The sequence below is a fragment of the Ctenocephalides felis genome, unplaced genomic scaffold, assembly GCF_003426905.1.
Source record: "Ctenocephalides felis isolate EL2017-DRISC unplaced genomic scaffold, ASM342690v1 CF-g0.4_SCAFFOLD_00093, whole genome shotgun sequence".
Taxonomy (NCBI): Eukaryota; Metazoa; Arthropoda; class Insecta; order Siphonaptera; family Pulicidae; genus Ctenocephalides; species Ctenocephalides felis.
Window position 1 is genome coordinate 32,622 of NW_020536247.1, and position 20,000 is coordinate 52,621.

At 33.9% G+C, this 20,000-nt stretch overlaps 2 protein-coding genes across 2 annotated transcripts; one reads left to right on the forward strand and one right to left on the reverse strand.

Annotated features, from left to right (window-relative positions):
- Positions 1-10,210: 10,210 nt before the first annotated feature.
- On the reverse strand, positions 10,211-11,402 carry LOC113371326. The gene is made up of 3 exons (XM_026611973.1): positions 11,373-11,402; positions 11,086-11,249; positions 10,211-10,889 (listed from the first exon to the last, which is right to left on the reverse strand). The coding sequence occupies exons 1-3, from the start codon at positions 11,400-11,402 to the stop codon at positions 10,211-10,213; spliced, it is 873 nt and encodes a 290-aa protein (XP_026467758.1).
- Positions 11,403-18,077: 6,675 nt separating this feature from the next.
- Positions 18,078-18,539, forward strand: LOC113371453. The gene has a single exon (XM_026612099.1). The coding sequence runs from the start codon at positions 18,078-18,080 to the stop codon at positions 18,537-18,539; it is 462 nt and encodes a 153-aa protein (XP_026467884.1).
- The last annotated feature ends 1,461 nt before the right edge of the window (positions 18,540-20,000 follow it).

Consider the following 20,000-nt stretch of genomic DNA (forward strand, 5'->3'; position numbering starts at 1 on the left):
ATTTGAAAACATTCAATATTCCTCGAACATTTCGTTACGGTACGGAAGTTCCAGCAATTTGCCTTAAGGCACGATGCCACCCACCCCACTAGTTATTCACTATTTTTAACTAAATTAATTTCACAAACTTTTGTTTCATTAACATTATTAACCAAATTATTAATTCATAATCACCATTTCGGCAATTCATTTCGTATTCAAACTTGTATATTGTCATAATTCTATTATCAACCGGATTCAACTCATAAACCTCAATATCATGATGACATCGCCGTCGTTTCCTTCTCAGCCGTACTGGCCCGATTCCATTGTTCACTTACTCGCTCTTATAAGATATATATATATAGATTATTTACCGATGTGTATAGATACGAAATGCTCGATGCAGACTGGATCTAATAATAACTTTGTATAAAGAAAGACATGCATTTTGTGTGTACTCCAGCTGGTGTTGCATACTCTTTTGAGGAATTAAGGCCTTTCTTATGGGCTTGTTGAAATTTTATTTTTTATCAAAGTCACTCTCAAAATTTTAATGTTTTCTAATATCTCAATTTTTGTCGTGCCAATATTTATTCTATGAATATTTTTCGGAAATCTATGCCTGGTAGAAATTATGCTTTTGGTCTTTTTCGGTTCTAAAGCAAGTTTATTATTTCGCATCCATTCCAAATCTTTTGATATGGCATTGATCATTTCTGCTCAGCAATCCTGTACTGAGTTAGAAGCTTTGTACATAATCAAATCGTCTGTATATTGTAGCTTTTTAACTCTTGTCCCTTTGTTGATATAAAGTCTGACATATAGATATGAAATAGGAGAGGACTCAAAATCGAACCCTATGGGATGCCGTGTATGATGTCTTGGCTCAATTAGACGATTCTTGTTTATCACGTAAATTTTTCTATTGGATAGCAGTGACATTATAATACTGATTATATTGTTTTAAATCTTGAAATTTATAACTTATTTTTGAGTATATTATGATCCACATGATTAAAGCCTTTTAATATCTGCCGTACTAGTAGGACATCTTTACAAGTAGCTTGCATAACAAGTCGATTACACATTTCCCTCTCTTAAAACCAAATTGATATTTATTTTTCCATTTTCTCTATATACCATTCTAATTTTTTTTAAAAATACTTTCAAAGATTTTTGAGAGGCAAGGAAAAAGTAGTATTGGTCGATAGGACCTATGATCACTTGGATCCTTTTGAGGTTTTAGTATCGATACTAGTACCGCAGTTTTCCAATCTTCCGGGTCCAGCGTGAATTCAATATAAAGTTGAACATTTCAACTATTAGACATTTGAATGTTCTGGGGCATTTTTTAATTATAATATATGTATGTGGGGTCTCTCTATTATTTTTATTATTAAATCTTTTGATAATGTTCCACAATTTATTAATGTTTGTGTTTCTATTAATGGAATTCACAAATTCAAACCACTTTTTTTCTGCTTTGTTTTAAATATTTTTCTAGTTTGTGCTATGACTTTTTGAAGTTCCAGATAATTTTTATAGTTCATTTGAGCTATTAGTCTCTAAAATGCTCTGCTTCTACTTCTAACTTGAATTTCACATTCATTATCCCACCATAATGCCGGTTTAAAGATATCCTATCTTTAATCGGTAGCCGCTTTATTTATTGTTTCAATAACATTATATATCTATTTAAAATTATTGAGAATGGTTGATGTCTCTAAAGTTTTTTCGACATCAAATCCATAATCTTTCCAATTTGCATCCTTAGATATCCATTTTCTGCCTGGATACCATCCCATTCTCGTTTTACAGTTGAGTTGCATCTTTACTAAAATTGGCAAATGGTCAGAGCCTACATGATCTGGTAATACGCTCTAAAGAAGTCTATTATGAACAGAAGGTCAAATCAATGGCGGCTGGTTTTTTCCAAGGTAAGTTTGTGTGGTATGGATTCGGTCATTCAGAATTAACAGATTAAGGCTATTCACCATGCCGTAGATGATAGATCCTTCTCTGTCAATTACTGCGTTACCCCAAGCTATATGCTTGCTATTAAAATCTCCTGTTACAATTATTGTGATCGGAATTTGTTCGATAATATTTTTGATTAAATATAGATCCTTTCTCGCCTGTGGTGCGCAATATATTGAAACCAAACAGAACGGAGAAGTCTATCTAATTATTACCGCGGTCATATGAATGTCTCGGTTATTCAGTGAATGTGTGAATTACTCGCAGGGAATGTTATTTTTGATCAATATGGCCGAACCATCATAGCCATGCTGCATGCCTTGTCGAAATATTTTGTATATGTGTTGGAAGTTAACTAATCTATTTGTCTGCTATTTAGTAGAGCAGGTTTTGTAAGAACTGGATTTAGATTGTTGTCGGACGTAAAAATGTTATCAGTTGTATCGTTATTTCTGTAGTTTGGGTTGAATTCACAGTATTTGGAATTTGCACTGTGAGATGATAGCAGATAGTTGGGGATTCAGGAAGTTTCTTACATAATTTACTCTCATGGTCAGAGCCGTATTTTACATAGACATATGGTCTGTTGCAAATTTTTTTAGTGTGTCCATGCATTTGGCACCTTGTGCATTGGAATATTCTATTTAAGTTAATTGAAGGTTCGAAATTTGTAATTTGGCTCAAAATTTTATTTATTCTAATAAATTTTGGATGATTCTCATTTGGCTCCAATTCTACGTAAAAATGTTTATAGACATTTTTGTTGCGTAATGAATAATATTGGTGACGTTTCTGACTCGATAACCTTGCGATTCTATGGCTCCTTTTATTTCGTTTGTATCAGTTGAGAAGTGCATGTACTTGCGTACTACTCTATGGACGTTTTTTTTTTATTTGATATGTGTGAAAAACAACGTTTTTTTTCATAAATTCTAAGTCATTGACAGGATTTGAACCGAAGATCGAAATCACGAATTGAAGAAAATAAGAAGAAGAAAAATGAGAAGAATAAAATTGCGGCCAAATAATTTTTTTTTATAAAAAAAAGAACGTTCCTTTCACGTAGAAATTTGACGAATTTCTGATAATTTTCGATGTTATTGACATTTATTTTAGTAGTTTTATTAGCAAGAAATTTTCTTGTAAATTGTTCTCTGCTTAAGATTGTACTTATGGCACGAATCATATAGGATAGTCAGCAACACCGTAAATAAATAAGGGTAGTGGAATTTTGTTAGTACCGTTTGTTGAATTTTCAGCATTGTTTAAATTTGCCCTGTTAAAAGAGCACTATATCTTTCAATCAATTGGATTGGAGAATCTTTCGGAGAATTATTAATGCGCATTCTTTTGAGTCCAGTCACGACTTACCATAGATTCATGTTTTCAGGAATGTCGTTGCCTGTTGAGGAAGTCAAAGGGTTGGATTGAATAATTACAGGATTTTGGTGTTTTGAGCGGTGTCGGGTTGGATTGATGACTAACGGATTTTTTATGTATTTTCTTGTCGTAACAGTTTTTCTTAGACATTAAAAATAACCTCTATAGTATTTAGTTGTTCTGATATGTATTCTGCACTAGTAGTGGAATCGTCATTTAAAATATTGTCAGATTCAAATATATATGAACTTTGATGGTCTATTCATAATGCTCCCATAAAGGGAGCAATATTTTTAGTAAATTATTGATTTTAAACCACTTATTATTACTATATTGTCCACTTGCTCATTAGAAACTAGACACTGATTGAATGACTAACTGGTTATATAATATTACTCTTTTATCGCCTTGAGTTAGGTGTTGATAGTCCGAACGTCTGAACTCGTATGTTGATAGATATAAATATTGATCGAAAATGACATAATTTTTTTGGGCAGAATATTTTGTAATCATTCGCAGAAATTTTTGGATATACTTCCGAATATTTTGAGTACACCTTTCATTGAAAGCAAGATGAAAAACCCATCAATAAAAAAATATATCTGGTTTTAGGGGTGATTTTTCATCAGTATCAAGTTGAAGATATTTTACATAAACAGATTTATCACTTTTACAGAAACCATCATCTATATGACTCAATGCAAGAGGTACCGGCTTTATTGGATACGTTAATACTTTTAAAAGATCAATTTGATGATCTAAGGAAATTCCCAACAAACGTCCAAATAAATTTCGTTGTGACCTGATAATTTGCTCTTTACCTCCAATTTTTACAGTCTATTTTTATTCACAAGTAGACTTGAAAAGTTATAGGTCGGTGTCTGTTTGATGACTTTATTAAATCTTGTGGGATCAGAAGAACATTCAGATTTGAATTTAGTTCGTATCTCGTCACCAATGTTTTCTACATCTAAAAAAAAATCCTCCACTTGAGGTTATGCAGATTTTCCAGAAGCTATATTGAACAGCTGATTTAGCGATAAATTCTATTTAAACTTAATGATTGAACGAGGTCATGAATCTAATAATCAATTTACGACTTTTATTGATGTTGTGTGGTCGCAAGTCGGCAGAAACATCTTCCATTTTCGTAATTCCTAATACGTCCAATACGTGCGTGATAATTATCGAGCGGATGTCATGGCTTCTAGCCCAATGTTGGCGAGCAGAAATGATATTAGTTAAATACGAAATTCTAATAAGCGTTCTCGCAGCATCTGCATTGATGGTCTGCTTGAGTGTTAAATTTATAGGTTGTTTTGAGAACGGTTTACAGGTACGTTTGATTCCAAAAAACCCGTTCTGGAAGTCTTGCTCAGAACCAGGGCGAGTAGTTGATACTTTTGTCAAATTGTAATGATGTTGAGCTGTCCACCTTGCATAACTTTCATAGTTAAATACGAAGAATAAGTTCGTTTTTTGGCAAAACCTCAAGATATAAATTGAAGTCACCAGCTCGAATACTCCTGCTTAATCGTAAATAATAATGTACAAGTTTGATATAAAACATATAAAATTGGGAAGTTTTGCCGTGATCTACATTCAACGTTTGGTGTTCGTGAATCGCATAGTCATTACAGAGTTTTTTCAAGCTGTTACTATTAATAAAAAATGAAGTTGCCTGACAACTTTGTAATCTCTCCAGTTCTATTTCAATATCTTTAGCGATTGAAATATCTTTAGATAAGATCTGAAATATAATAATTGAAGTCCTAAAGCCATCATTGGGTTGAAATGCTTAGTTTCATTGAAACCTAAAACCGATCCACTAGCAAGTATTTCACTGTCAATCATGATGGTTGTTAAAGCACAATCATTAATTACTTTTCCAATAGCTTTAAAATAAATTTCATCTTAATATGAAACGTACCCAAATGAATAAATATTTAATGAATGAATAAATAGTAATATCTGCGAGTGCTAAATTATATGTTACTTGCATGTACTCTTGATTTATCTCTTGCAATACAGACATACATTGCTCCATAGTTGCCAGAACAATAGAGTAACTTGTTGGTGAGTCATTAATTGGTGTTAAATGCGAAATTATTTGGCATGAACAATCATCTGTCGTAATTTTACTATTGAAAATAGTCCACATTGGAGTATTTGGTAAGCTAAAAGTATGACTCCAAATATTGTCAATTCGATCGTAAAGATTCTTAGGAACAATTTTATTAGTATCTTCCGCGAGTTCACTTAGAGTATTAAAGATAAAAATTCAGAAACCATTGGTGGTGTTGCACATTCACCTTTATCAGTCGTTCACTTGTCAATAAATAAGGTAATTTCCTCCTAATTAATTTATCACTGAATTTATTATTTTTTGTTCAAGAAGGTATTACGGCGTCAATATGGACTTTTCGTCTAAGACTCCATTCAATTCTTTGAACATATCTAAGTATTCATTATGCAAATATGTTAAAAAGTAACAACCTTCTTTCTTTTATTTGCATACATATTTCTTCATAAATAGTGTCATGAATTTTTCAAAATGTGCCATGAAGTACAAACAGAAATTTTCACTGATTATCTCTTTTTATTCCTAAAATTTTGCCTTAATTATTTAAGTAATATAATAGCAATCGTGATGGCTGATAATTTTGTAAGAAATGATATTAATAATATTAATCATAATAGTTAATTTATTTCAAACAGTATCCGTGATAGTTTTATTTTAATAATATAATGGCAACTGTGTCGGCTGAAAAATTTGTAAGAAATGATATTGATAATATTTCTCATGTGAAATAAATGTACATAAAATCTAATCCACCTGTTAAAATCGGTTTATATATTATAAGGCATATACTTTATATTATAGTGCAATGTCTATGATAGTGTAAGGCCTATTGTTAGGCACGTGACATATGACATATGACATTTAATGAATCGAAATTTCAGATAACTTCATGTTATTAGAACGGTAGTAAATCAAGTAGGCTTATTATTGTTTGTAATGAATAGAAAAGTCATACCTAGGTGATAGAAAAGAGATAACTATGCAAAATTTATGCTTACTGTCATGCCGAATGGTAGCTGAGTTTTTTTAACTCCACTGATGTAGATAAATATAAGCTTCTGATACTTGCGTGTGTGTATGTATTATGTATGTGTGTATGTTTGGATACAGTTTTTAGTCCACGATTTCGGGCGCACAAATCAACCGATTTGAATTGAATGATATGTATTTTATTCAAACATATATAAACGACGTCGTCTAATCTAATAACTTTTTACTTTGTTGACTGAATATTTTCATTCTTCATATGTTTAATTACGCTACGGGAAGTTTCAGCAATTTGCCGTAAGGCAGGATGTCATGCACCGCTAGTTTATTTTTTTTTTTTTGGTTATTCATACCGGGCTTTTGAAAGTTTTACGAGGTTTGTATATTTCTTTATTTCTGATTCAGTTTTGTGCTGTGTATTAAATTGTTTATCCTTTCTGTTGAATTCGAATTTTTGATATCTTTGTTTTGTGTATAAATAGGTCGTAATGCATCTGCTATGGCCTCCGCTGTGTCTGCTGTCTCGTAGACCTTTGTTGCTCGAATGTTTCCGGTTTATTTTGTTGTAGCGATTGGTGAGATTTTTTGCGACTGTATTGTAATATTGCCAGGATTGATATTTAATATTTTATACGAAAAATTAATCTAGCTAGGATAGTGCCGAAAGAGTTCATTTCAATGTTTGATCAATTTTCTTAGAAATTCAAATTGATGAGGAATGAAATAGCATTTATTCAAAAAAATTAAATAAATAATAAAATTTTTAATTTTGAACAGAATGGTATTTTTCAAATCCGGTACATTTAAAGGTACAAGACTTACATTCCCAAGTTGATGTGCTTCTTTTCCGGCCCTTACAATTAGAGCATACTTTGCATATACTGGATGGTTTTGCTTTATTTGTTGTTAGTGGATGTCTAGGGAAATGTGTTCAATTTTTTGCTGTGGTCGTAATGGAGAGTATCAACTGTAAATGGTCTTCCGCGGACCTAATAAATGGCAACTTGATAGTGCTCAATATTTAATAATTTCTTTAAGATATATTTGTTAAAATAAAAATGTGTAACTGGATATTTGCAGCTATGTAAGAAGTTATTTGACCTTTTATAATACCCATGAATTGAATATAAATTCCGCAATGTAAACACAATATTCTTGCAATCGCACTGAGATGGCACTTGTACATCGTCACAAACTATACACATTATTCCCGGGAAAGAGGTTAACTCTAAAATACAAAATAAGTAATCGGTAACGGTATGATATATTTCAAAGCATTATGGTACATGTACATGTAGGAGAACTTTACGTTTTTTGCATTTTCACGTTGTTTCTTTGCGTATTTTATTATTGTTACAAACTGCACAACGTTTTGACGGTCTTAGTTTAGATAGTGTTGGATCAATATGCTTTTGGAAAATGACCTCATTTCTTCGCAAAAAGTCTATCTGGCGCCTCTGCGAAAGATAATACGCCTCCTTCTCTGTAAGTCGGTTTTGGCGTGTTCTTTAATAAATCAACAGCTATTTTGATCATAGTCGACATAACATTGTTTCTTTCCGTGATTCAGTTTTTCCATAAGATATAAGAATTTAAACGGCCAATATCAAACAGATAAAAAAAATACATATTCTTTCGTGTATTTCCTCATTATTGGAAAACATGCTAATATTTGATCTTGGAGATCAATTCCATTCATTCCCTTATTGTACTCTTGTGAAATTATTTCGGCTGTTTCATGTTTTGCCGACTACATATAAACATCTCGCCTATCTTTCTATTTTAGAGCGAGTATTAAAAGTAGTCTAAAGAGCCGCACTGGTAGGCAATAGAAAATTAAAAATTATTTTCACTTTTTCATGTATTAACAGATATTTTTTCCACGTCATTTGTTATGAACAACAGACAAGATCAGTGTGAATAGAATCATGTAAAACTTTTTCCATGTTTTCATCTCTTCATTTCCATCTCTCATGTTTCAGACAAAAAATTAGTTTGAAGAAAGGGGCCACTTTCACATGTTTTCAATGATACCTCGGCCAAATGATGAGTTCGGGAGTTGAATTTTTTTTTATTGTATTTTGTCGTAAAGACCTATAAAATGGCATCATAATCATTAAAATACCAGGATGGGGTTGATTCTGTATAGAAACTCGCTCATGCCATTTCTTTCCATTTAGTTCTTTTAGTATGATCTCTTTACTGACTTAATATATAGTTATTACCCCTATCGTTCAATATTAGTGGGAGATCTGCAATTATTTTGGCACATTTCAGACTTTTTTCCTGCATATTTGTTTGTTTCATATAAATAATTATGTTTAGTAAACCCTCTAAACATGTTACAACTACTTCTAAGAGAAAAACTGCTTAAAAAATCGATGTACAATTATTTGTAATGAACCTCAAAATTCTTGGCATTGATACAAGTAAATGTATCAATTATGACTAAATTATTAAGCTGTATAAAAATTTATATCAGAATTATACAATCAGATGCAAGTAATTTGAATTATGCATTTAAAAAAAAATTGTCACTCATAATCGAAGGCCCATAAATATTATTAACCATTATACTGTTATTTCATCGTTTCTCGCAGGAAATACATAATTATTACATTTTTTCTTGTATTTATGGAAAGCTGTGGTCCATATGTAATATATTTTATTTATAATAAAATAGTAACAACACTATGTGTAATCATATTTATCATTTATAAAATGTAGTTAGTATTTGTGTATTTGCAATAAAAAGGAAAAGTGTTATGAATTATAATTTTGGCAATTCGACTTAAGAGAAACAAGCGAGAGATCCGAACTGACACTTGCACTTTTGATTCGCGCAGTGCTGTCACTATGATGAGCCCAAAATAATGTCTATCTGTCAAGTTGAGATACGATGTGTGTTGACAGGTCGCTACATATTTCTGCATTGTTTGTTATATTATCAAGGTTTAAGGCTGACACTAATCATTTATCAGGACATTTAGCACTACGACGCCATTTATTTTATTTTGTACTGGAATATTCGATCTTAACAAAAATGAGCGCGATCGTTGAGAGCGGCTCTAACTAAAAACGCAGGTACTGACGTTTGTTCGGAGATTGACTCATCGGCCATGACCCTACTACTTTTTATTATCTTTAATCTCATCAAACTCAACCACTGCGTATCTTTTGATAGTTTCCGTTTTTAAATTTCTAAGGTTTAAAATTAGCACAATATCCCGAGAGTAATTAAAAAATGTTTGCTTAAGCACGTTACACTTACGATTGATTCATTAATGGGTCGATTCTTGGCTTCAATTTTACAGCAAGGTCACACTTATTTGTGCAACACTTTTTTTATTGATTTATTTTGCCTTCGACCGTTAGGTCATTTCGCAACATTTACATATTTTGGTATACATTATACAATACAGTTCAATAATCTTGTTATTACATAAACACTATAGAACCTAATTTATGATATAAACTTACATAGCTACATACAATATATATATATCAAATCTTGATTTTGCAATTATGTAGAAAATTCAGTATAATTTTGTAAATATTGGGTTTGTTCAAAGTCATAGCAATTGCCGTGTTAATGGGGAAAGTTATATTGTTCCTATATAGTTCTTGCAGAAGTTCTTCTCTTTGTTTTGATAATAGGCAGCATTTCCAAAGGATGTGGTCTATTGTTTGAAATTCTCGTCCACAGGAACAGAAGGTATCTTGTGTTCGTCCAATTTTGTATAAATGAAATCTACAAAATGTGTGAGCGCATCTAATTCTATTTATCATGGAAATGTCTTCTCAGGTCATTTTTAGTTTGCTGCACCAGGTACTAAATGTGACTTGGGGTTTGCAGGGTTTAAATAAAGAGCCCTTTGAAGTCGATTCTAGGTCATAATCGTTTTGCCATTGACTTAGTCCTAGAGTTCTTATTAATCCTTTTAAATCCGTTATTGGGGCCTTTTTCATGGGAACTACCGCCGTGCATGCTTCTTTAGCCAGTTTGTCTGCCCGTTTATTTCCCCAAATTGAGGAATGGCCTTTAATCCAGGCTAACTTAATTATATATCCAGAATCCAGGAGGGCTTCTATTTTGTGAATGATATCAAGAGTCAAGAAATTTCCATCTTCTCTTGGTTTGTTCAGGGCCAAAAGGGCGGATTTGCAGTATCTTAAAATTATTGATTTTCTGAGCTTTTCATTTTTAACGTACTCTAAAGCCGCATTGATGGCTGTTTTCTCTGCTGTAAATACCGATGCAAAGCTAGGTAACTTGTATTGAGATCGATTATCTTTGGAAGGAACAAAAAACGCGCAGCCGACGTCGTTTTCCTTTCTGGATCCGTCTGTGTAAATAACTGTAAAGTCTTTGTAATTGTGTTGTAACCATTCTTCAAATTCTAGGTTTTTAATATGATTTTGATATTGCAATATAAGGTTCCTGACACCAAGAGATTTAATTCTTGGAAAAAGAGTATTTCTGTGGGAATAGAAAAGCTGGAAGTTTACTGTTTGTATAAGTCATATCTTCCAAGGGTTTGATGCAGTAGAAAGCCGTTATCAGAGAGAGAGTAGGTTTATTCTTCCAGTAAATCATTTTATAGTGCAGCTCAGCTAATGTCTGTAGTTATTTTATAAAGAACGTGTAATCTGAGTTAAACTTTTTAATTACGAACCTGTTCGTAAGTATTTCTCTTCTAATTTTTAGTGGGGATTCGCCAGCTTCCACTAGAAGGGAGTTGCAATGTGTTGACCTTATAACCCCCAGACATAATCTTAATGCTGAGAATTGCACCTTGTCTAAGGTATACTGATTCTTAGAAGATAATCCTCCATAAATCTAACATCCATAATCAATATGAGATCTTACGATGGCTTTGTATACGGATATAAGGGAGGTCGGATGTGCTCCCCATCTTGTTCCTGATAGTCTTTTAATAATATTGATTTTCCGATTTTTTACCACTTCTCTGAGGTGTGTCTGGAAGGACATGTTTTTACCGAAGGTTACTCCTAGAATTTTTATACTGTCACATAATTTGACCTGCAAATTGCCTATGTTTAAGACGAGAGAGTTCAATAAATTTCTATGTCTGCTAAAGATGATCGCTTTTGATTTGGTTGGAGATAGACTTAAATTATTAGCGTTAAGCCACGTTGATACTTTAATAAGAGAGTCTTGGATTTTATTTTTGCATTCTTCCATTGAAGCAGAGGAGCAATATATAAATATGTCATCAGCATATTGGAGTATTTTAACTCCATTTAGTATTTGTGTGTTAAGGTCATACATATAAATATTGAACAGTAAAGAACTCAAAATTGAGCCTTGTAGTAGACCCGTTGAAATAACTCTTCAATAATCTTATTTTTGAATTTAATGTAAATTGCCCTGTTATCTAACAGTGACATGATAACCTTTGTAATTTTATGTGGAAGGTTCATACTATTTAATTTTTGTATCAATATATTGTATTCCACATAGTCATATGCCTTGTGGATATCTGCGGCTATTAATAGTAAGTATCCATTCCTTGAGTTTGAGATGTGTATATCATTCGATAATACACTCAGTAGGTCAATTGTACTACGTCCACGCCTAAAACCCATCTGGCAATCATTTAATAGAGATTTATTTTCTGCATAGTATTGAAGTCTTCTTTTCAGTAAGTCTTCGAAAGTTTTATGTAAGCACGGTAATAGAGCAATAGGTCGGTATGATTCTACATGTCTTGGATATTTCTGAGGTTTTAAAATTGGTATTTTTTTTTTTTTTTTATTTCCATCTAAATTACAACTGCCTGAGAAGGCATTCAGTAATTGTTGTGATTAGTTATTAAATAAGTTTTTAAAATACTACCCATTGGTAGTATTTTAAGTTAGTATAATAAATATAAATATGTGACAATAATTGCAAGCAGATAATAAATATAAATATGTGAGAATAATTACAAGCACTATACTAGATATATAACTATGCTAAGTCTAGTGGATCTAATCTTCTTAGTCTCTTGACAGTGTTCGCAGAAAGTAGGTCCTTTGCTAGTTCATTTGGATGGTTCTCCAATCTTGACTTATATTTTGCAGCAAATCTGCTAATTTCTTCCGCTATTGTTTGTATGTTGCAGTCCTGATAAACGAGCCAATTAGGTACATACCTGGGAGCCTCCAGTATTTTTTTAAGGATCTTGTTTTGAGCTCTCTGTAAGATGTTTATATTAGATCGACTGGCACTACCCCAGAGTGAAATGCCGTAAGTCCAGATTGGTTTTAAGACGACTTTGTATACAAGAAGCTTGTTGTAGGTGGATAGTTTGGACTTCGGACCCAACAGCCAGTAAAGTTTTTTAAAATTCTCTTCAAGCTGGAAACGTTTTTTCATTATGTGATTTTTCCACGTAAGCCTTCTGTCCAAGTGAAACCCCAGGTATTTTACATGTTCAACCTGAGGTAGTTGAGCTCCATTGATAGAGACGGGCGGACATGTTTCCCTTCTTAACGCGAAGGTGATGTGAGATGATTTTCGATTGTTAATTTCAAGTCGCCAAAATTTGTGCCACATTTCTACTAAATTTAGATGCTGTTGCAGGGCGTTAGACGCAGCTGTAGGGCATTCGTGTTTCGATAGAATACAGATATCATCTGCAAAAGTGGCGATGTTGGTGTCAGCTGTGGTAGGCATGTCTGAAGTAAATAATAAAAATAATGTGGGACCCAAAACGCTTCCTTGTGGTACGCCTGAGTTTATTTGCTTCAGAGGAGAGTTGCAATGTGATATATTAATAAAAAACTGTCGGTTTGCCAGGTATGATTGAAGTAGTCGGTATAAATTAGCTGGAAGGTTTGTTTTTATCTTGTAGAGGAGACCGGTGTGCCACACCTTATCAAAAGCCTGTGAGACATCTAGAAATGCGGCTGAGCAATATTTTTTTTCTTGTAAAGCTGAGTTGATTTCCTGGACTACTCTGTGAGTTTGTTCGATTGTTGAGTGGAGTTTCCTAAAGCCGAATTGATATTGCGGAATTGTGTTCTTGTCACTCAAAATTGCATGGATCTTCTTAAGCAGTAATTTTTCAAAAATTTTAGACAAGATGGGTAGTAAGCTAATTGGCCTGTAGGATTCCATCAGAGTGGGATCTTTACCAGGTTTTGGTATTAAAATTATTTTTGCAATTTTCCAGGCACACGGAAATACTTTTAGTCTGATAATGGAGTTGAACAGAATGGTTAGAAATCTCAAGGCTTTTTGTGGGAGTTGTTTCAGCATATGTATCGTGATACGATCATGCCCAGGGGCTTTGCCTGATTTTGACTTCGTTATTTCAAGTGCTACTTCAGAAAGAGTAAAACGAGTGTCTGAATGGTCGCCGTATGTTGAAGAATCTTTTAGATTATTGTGAATAAACTCTTCATCTTGGGTGCTGCATTGCTGCGGCAGAGGGTGAAAAATTTGTTCGAAAAAGTTGGCAAACGAGTTGACTTTATCCTGTTCATTTTTGACCCATGTGTTGTTTCCTTCTTTAATAGCTGGAACAGGAATAATTGGTTGTTTAAAATTTCTGGTGACTTTCCAGAGTGAGTAGTTTGTGTCTGAAGTAGCTGATAGATTTTTCAGTTTGGTTTCAAAGATCTTGTTGTTGTGTTCTCGAAGACAGGTTTTTAGTTCTTTGCAAGCTTTGTTTAATTTTGATTTGTCCATGGGTGATCTTGTGAGTTGCCATTGTTTCCGAAGTCTTCTTTTAATAGCCACTTTTTCTTTTATTTGTATTGGATAATCAATGTTGTAATTATTGATCGGCGTGGGAGTTGAAATTAGAGCAGATCGTTGAAGAGATGTTGTTAGCAGGTCAACAGCAGCGTTGAGGTCACTCTCAGATTTTAATGGTATGTTGCAATTTAGATTGTTGTCTAAATACTCTCTAAATTTGTTCCAGCATGTAAACTTAGTAGTCAAGTATTTATTTAGATTGTTGATGGGTTTATGATTGAGTATATTTAAGAAAACGGGAGAGTGGTCGGAGTTTAAGTCCAGACATGTCGAAGATTTCAGCGAATCTCTTGGAAAACCTCTGGTGATGTAGAAATCCAGCAAATCTGGTATTCTTTGAAGATCAGATGGCCAGTAGGTTGGCTCGCCAGTAGATATGGGTAGTAGACTGAGTGATGCAACCGTATTGTAAAGTTCGCGTCCTCTGGGGTTTATGAGCCTTGATCCCCAGTACGTGTGCTTGGAATTGAAGTCGCCTCCAACAAGAAATGTGTTGCCCAGCGCGTTGAAAAATGACTCAAATTGGCTTTTCAGGATGGTGTGTCTGGGGGGGCAATAGATTGATGATATAGTTATAAATTTATGAAGAAATTGTACGGAAATGTTTGTAGCCTGTAGAAAATGTTCACAAAAAGGTTCCATGATGTGGTGATTTATATTTGATTTTATTATTATTGCTGTCCCACCGTGAGCTTTATCGTCAGGGTGATTTGTATTATAGATGGAGTATTGAGGTATCGTTATATAACTTCTGCTTGTGAAGTGTGTCTCTGAAATGAGAAGTATGTCTATGTTGTGTTGTATAATGAAATGTTTAACTTCTTGTAAGTGCTGTATTAAACCATTGGCGTTCCATGTGCAAATTTTGAAATTTGTGTCCATTATTTGTTATTGGGAAGAACGGTTGTCAGAAGTTTGAGCATGATGCCTATTTGGTCAACTAAGGTCTTTATCATAGATTTTAATTCATGTATGTCATTTTGATAACTTACATTTGTTTGATTGATGTTTGTAGATGATTCATGTTCTTGAGGATTTTGATGATTATTTGCGTTTTGTTGGTTGTTAACTATTTGAGAAAAGGAAACATTTGGCCGTATTAGTGATGGTCTGCTACTTGTAGTAGGTTGTTGTGAGATTTCTTTTGTCCTTAGTGGTGGGAATCGCCGATGCTTTTCTGCTTGATATATTGGGCACCCTTTATAATTAGCTGGATGGTTTGAATCGCACAATGCACACCTTACGTTACTGTTAATTGGGTCCTTCCATGAGCAATCTGAAGTGAAATGATTACCGGCACATTTTACGCAACGTGGATCTTTTGTACAATAGTTTCTAGTATGTCCTAGACATTGGCACCTGCTGCATTGAGGAACTTCTCGAGGATGGCGCATGGGTTCGATTATAACTTTTGTTTTGTATAAAAATTCAGTTGCGTATATTTTATTATTGTTTTTGTCTTGCTGCAGTTTGACAACGAATATGTTTAGCGGAAGTTTAGTAGTACGCTGTCTTAGGTTGTAAATTCGTATGACCTTATGCCCAAGATCTGAGATTTCTTTTGACAAGATTTCGATGTCTGTACTGTGGTGAAGATTTTTGATTACAATTTTAAATGCCCTTTTTGTTTTTTCCTGGTATGAGTGAAGTTGAGTACCTTTGTCTTTCAATAATTTGAGGACAGTATTGTATGTGTGGGAATCCTTAGTATTAATTTTAACTTCCTTCAAACCAACGGTCTTGTATGAATAGAGTTTCTGAACATTATTTTCTAGCAGTTCTATTAGAGGTTTTATATCATTGACCCCATGTACAAAAATCGGAGGCGGAGTTACAACTTTTTCCACTGGAGGCGCTGAAGTTGAAGGCTGTTCGTCCATTTTGTCGTTTTCCGGAGCAACTGATTGTAATACATTATAATAGTTCTTGGTTGGTATCGGATCTAACCAATAATTTTTTGTGGTTGCCTTTTTTGTGACATTAGCGGTTTGTGCAGGTTCATTTTGCTGTCTTTTTTTACTCATGGCCAGTTTCCCCTCTTGATATTGCGCGTTGAAACGCATGTCCCTGAAAGTTACTGGATATGGTTTGTGCGATTGCAGATTATTGTCACTTGGAAGCATTTCGATATCTTCTGACGTTTGCGAAGAAGTTCGCTGTTGATTCATTTGTGGTAGAATATGCGTTTCGACAAATTCTGCGTTAGTTGTAGAATCATCTTGTAGAATTTGTTGTGATTCAGTGATAAAATTTTCAGAAGTATTATTCATGATTTAAAACTTTGAAAAATTCACTGGTTGAATAACACTTATTTGACACGATGAAAATAATATTATAATTATAAATGTCACTGTGTTTATAAACAACGCCATGTCCCCCGCAATGGGGACACGTGATTGGCTGTTTAAACTACGCAATGCGGGCACTGTCGCAGGTACTGACACAGGTAGAAAACACTATTGTTTACACTATCACTTGTTATGTAAATGACTGGTATCGGCTGAGCGATGTGAATCGTTCGAAGTCTGAACGAAGACTGAAAAAATTGGTATTAGCAAAATTTTCTTCCAGTCTTTAGGAGTCCAGCATGTGGATATTGAGTTAAAGTTTTCTAAGATAAGTTGTTTAAACTTTAAAGAACACCTATGTAACATTATATATGTAATGTGATCTATTCCGGGAGCGCTATCCTTTTTAGTTTTCAGAAATAGGTTTAGTTCTTCTAGACTAAATTTGGCGTTTAAATTGGAGATATCTTTGTCTATATTATGAGGAATGTTAACCATAGCTTCCCTTTGGGCTGAGTCCGGAGCAAAATTTTTTAGGATGGATTCGTAGAAGTCGGAGTTCCCAGGAATGAATTGAGTGAATCGATTATTTTTGTTGTTAAAGGATTTGATTAAGTTACACATGTGCTGGAACGAATTGCTCCAAGAATTGCAAGACAAGATACTCACCTAAGGAAATCAATATCACCGTCTGAGCGGTTAACACTGACATTGAGATTTCTTGCTACTGGTAAGTGGTATAAAACAATTATTTAAAATAAAATAATTCAAAAACATTTTTTTTACTATTTATTTATAAAAATTGTACCAATATTAATTGTAAATAAATTATATTATAGGTGACATGTATCAGTCATTAAGCTATTTGTTTCGGATTCCACCAACAACTATTTCTCATATTGTTCTGGAGGTGTGTGATGCTCTGTACTTGGAATTGAAAAATGATTATTTGAAGGTATGAGAAAATGTTAAATGTTGTCATAATATTGCATTAAAGTAGTTTCGTTTTGCGTTGGAGAAATCATCTGGCATATTACGAGAGTGCTCGATGAACCGGAGTACTCACTCAAATTACTTAGAGAGAGCATAGAGTGTGTACTGGGGGAGGATACTTCTCGCATGTCGTCTTCCTCATTTGCGTCTAAAATAGCTTTCTGAATCTTGAGTTTTAATTTTTTTCGGATATCTTCAGAGCGTATTCCTCTCAACTCTGCAGTAACAAACTCTCCAAATACGTCCAATTGATCTTTCGGAGCTCGTAAACAAGTTAAAGCTTCATTCAGCAACTCATCATCCTTTCTAACTGAATCGGGTGCACTTTTTTATGAGGTTTTGTAACAGAAGTCTGCCCAGACCCAGAATTATCTTTTATTTCCTCATCATGATGGTCCTAAAAAAATAAAATAATAAATGAAAATTAAATGTTTTGTTCTTTTTTTTACAGATTCCTTGTACATCAGAGGAGTGGGAAAATGAAGCAAAGCGATTTGATGTTACTTGGAACTAACCAAATTGCATAGGAGCTATTGATGGAAAACATGTGGTAATGAAGGCACTAGAAGATTCAGGAAATCTATATTATAATTACAAGGGGACACAAAGTATTGTATTAATGGCTCTAGTGAATGCTGATTACAAATTTTTGTATATAGAAGTAGGATGTAATGGGAGAGTGTCAGACGGGGGTGTATATGCAAGTTGTTCACTATCGGCATGTTTGGAAAACAACTCTTTGAATATACCCGAAGCAAAGCCATTACGTGGCCAGTCAATTCCGGTGCCATATGCCATTGTTGCCGATGACGCTTTTCCATTAAAAACCTACATTATGAAACCATTCCTTTTTGGAGACCAACCTGTTGAAAATCGTGTTTTTAGTTATAGACTTTCTCGAGCACGTCGCGTAGTAGAAAATGCATTTGGTTTGCTTTCGATGCGTTTTCGTTTTCTTAGAAAGCCAGACGAACTATGTCCTCAAAAAGTAATAAAGCTTGTTCAAGCTGCTTGTGTGCTACGTAATTATTTAATTGAAAAAAGTCGACCAGATATGTTCCTGACGGTACTGTTGACATAGAAGAAAATGGCAGGCTTATTGAAGGTTGTTGGCGAGATGACCCACTTCCACAAAATTCATTTTATCCATTACAACAAGCAGGCGCGAGAATTCCAACTTGCACAGCTAAGCAAGTACGCGAAAATTTTAAAACGTACTTTATGTCCAGAGCAGGTGAACTACGGTGGCAATATAAATATGTTTGTTTTTTCATTTATTAATTTTTATCTTTTGTCAAATGTATCCTACAATAAAAATTTTAAATCACGATATGAATTTACTTTATTTACTTACCAGCACATCTGTAATAATAACATCAGGGGCACTGCCAACACTGACAATTGAATCCTCTGTTGAATTTATCTGGATATTCATAAACTTGACAGCCTCAAAAAACTCCCACTTCGGTTTATACCTTTCATCTGCACCCTGACCACTTTTGAACTTTTTCATTTTTCTCAGATGCTAATTTAACTGGCATCTCAAATTATGATCTTTGTCTTTTATTGTTTTAACACCCAAATTTAAAGACGTTGCTATTGTTTCCAAGGACTTATATTTCAGGTTTCGATTCCTATACTCCTTCAACCTGACATTCCACAATTCTGGACGAGCCTCTACCAATTCAATTAATTGAAACACTTTATTTCTCTCCCAAACAAACTTTTTGCACTGTTCTTCATCACATAATGCTTCCATTTTCCAAAATAAAAAAAGCAACTTTTCTTGGGAACACAAATAAACACATAGATAAATAACCTAACCTATCATACATAACCTAGCAAAGCAAAACACAAAAACTCTACGTATAGTACAAAAAAATATCCAACAAGTTGAATAATGCTAGAGTTAATAGCTAGAGCGTGGAAGTTGTGCAGAGACCCCTGTGTACACTGAATATCATTTGTCTAGCGAGATTGTCTACGGAGAGCGTAGAGTGACTCTCGCTAGAGTGCTCTAGTAGCTGTGTACACTATGGGACTCTACATAGAGCGCTCTATTAGTGCTCTAGCTAGAGCGACCCTAGCCGAAAACTCTACAGTGTATCGGCACCTTAACACAAGCAGTATCTTAAATCATCTGTATTTATGCATTCTTGTAAGGCGTGTTTTTCTGCGCAATTTGGACATCTAAGCTCTTCTCGACACTGATCACGAACGTGTCCGAATCTCCAACATTTGTGGCATTGGATTACTGTTTTCACAAATGGGGTTACTGGGCATTTACCAGAGTGGATCGCTACTTTTTTCTGGCAATTTTGTCCCTTTAAAAGTGAGTTTAACACATTGTGATTTGTATGTCTTATGATTTTCTTTTTTTGATCCTATACATTTTACTCCCACTATCGGATACTCGGATTCGATGAAATCTCAAATTTCTTTCTCAGATTATTCGCTATCAACGTCAAACATGATTCCGGTCCGCACCGTTAAATATTTGGGGATATACGCTCTTAGATTATTCGATTTGAAAAAATCATCA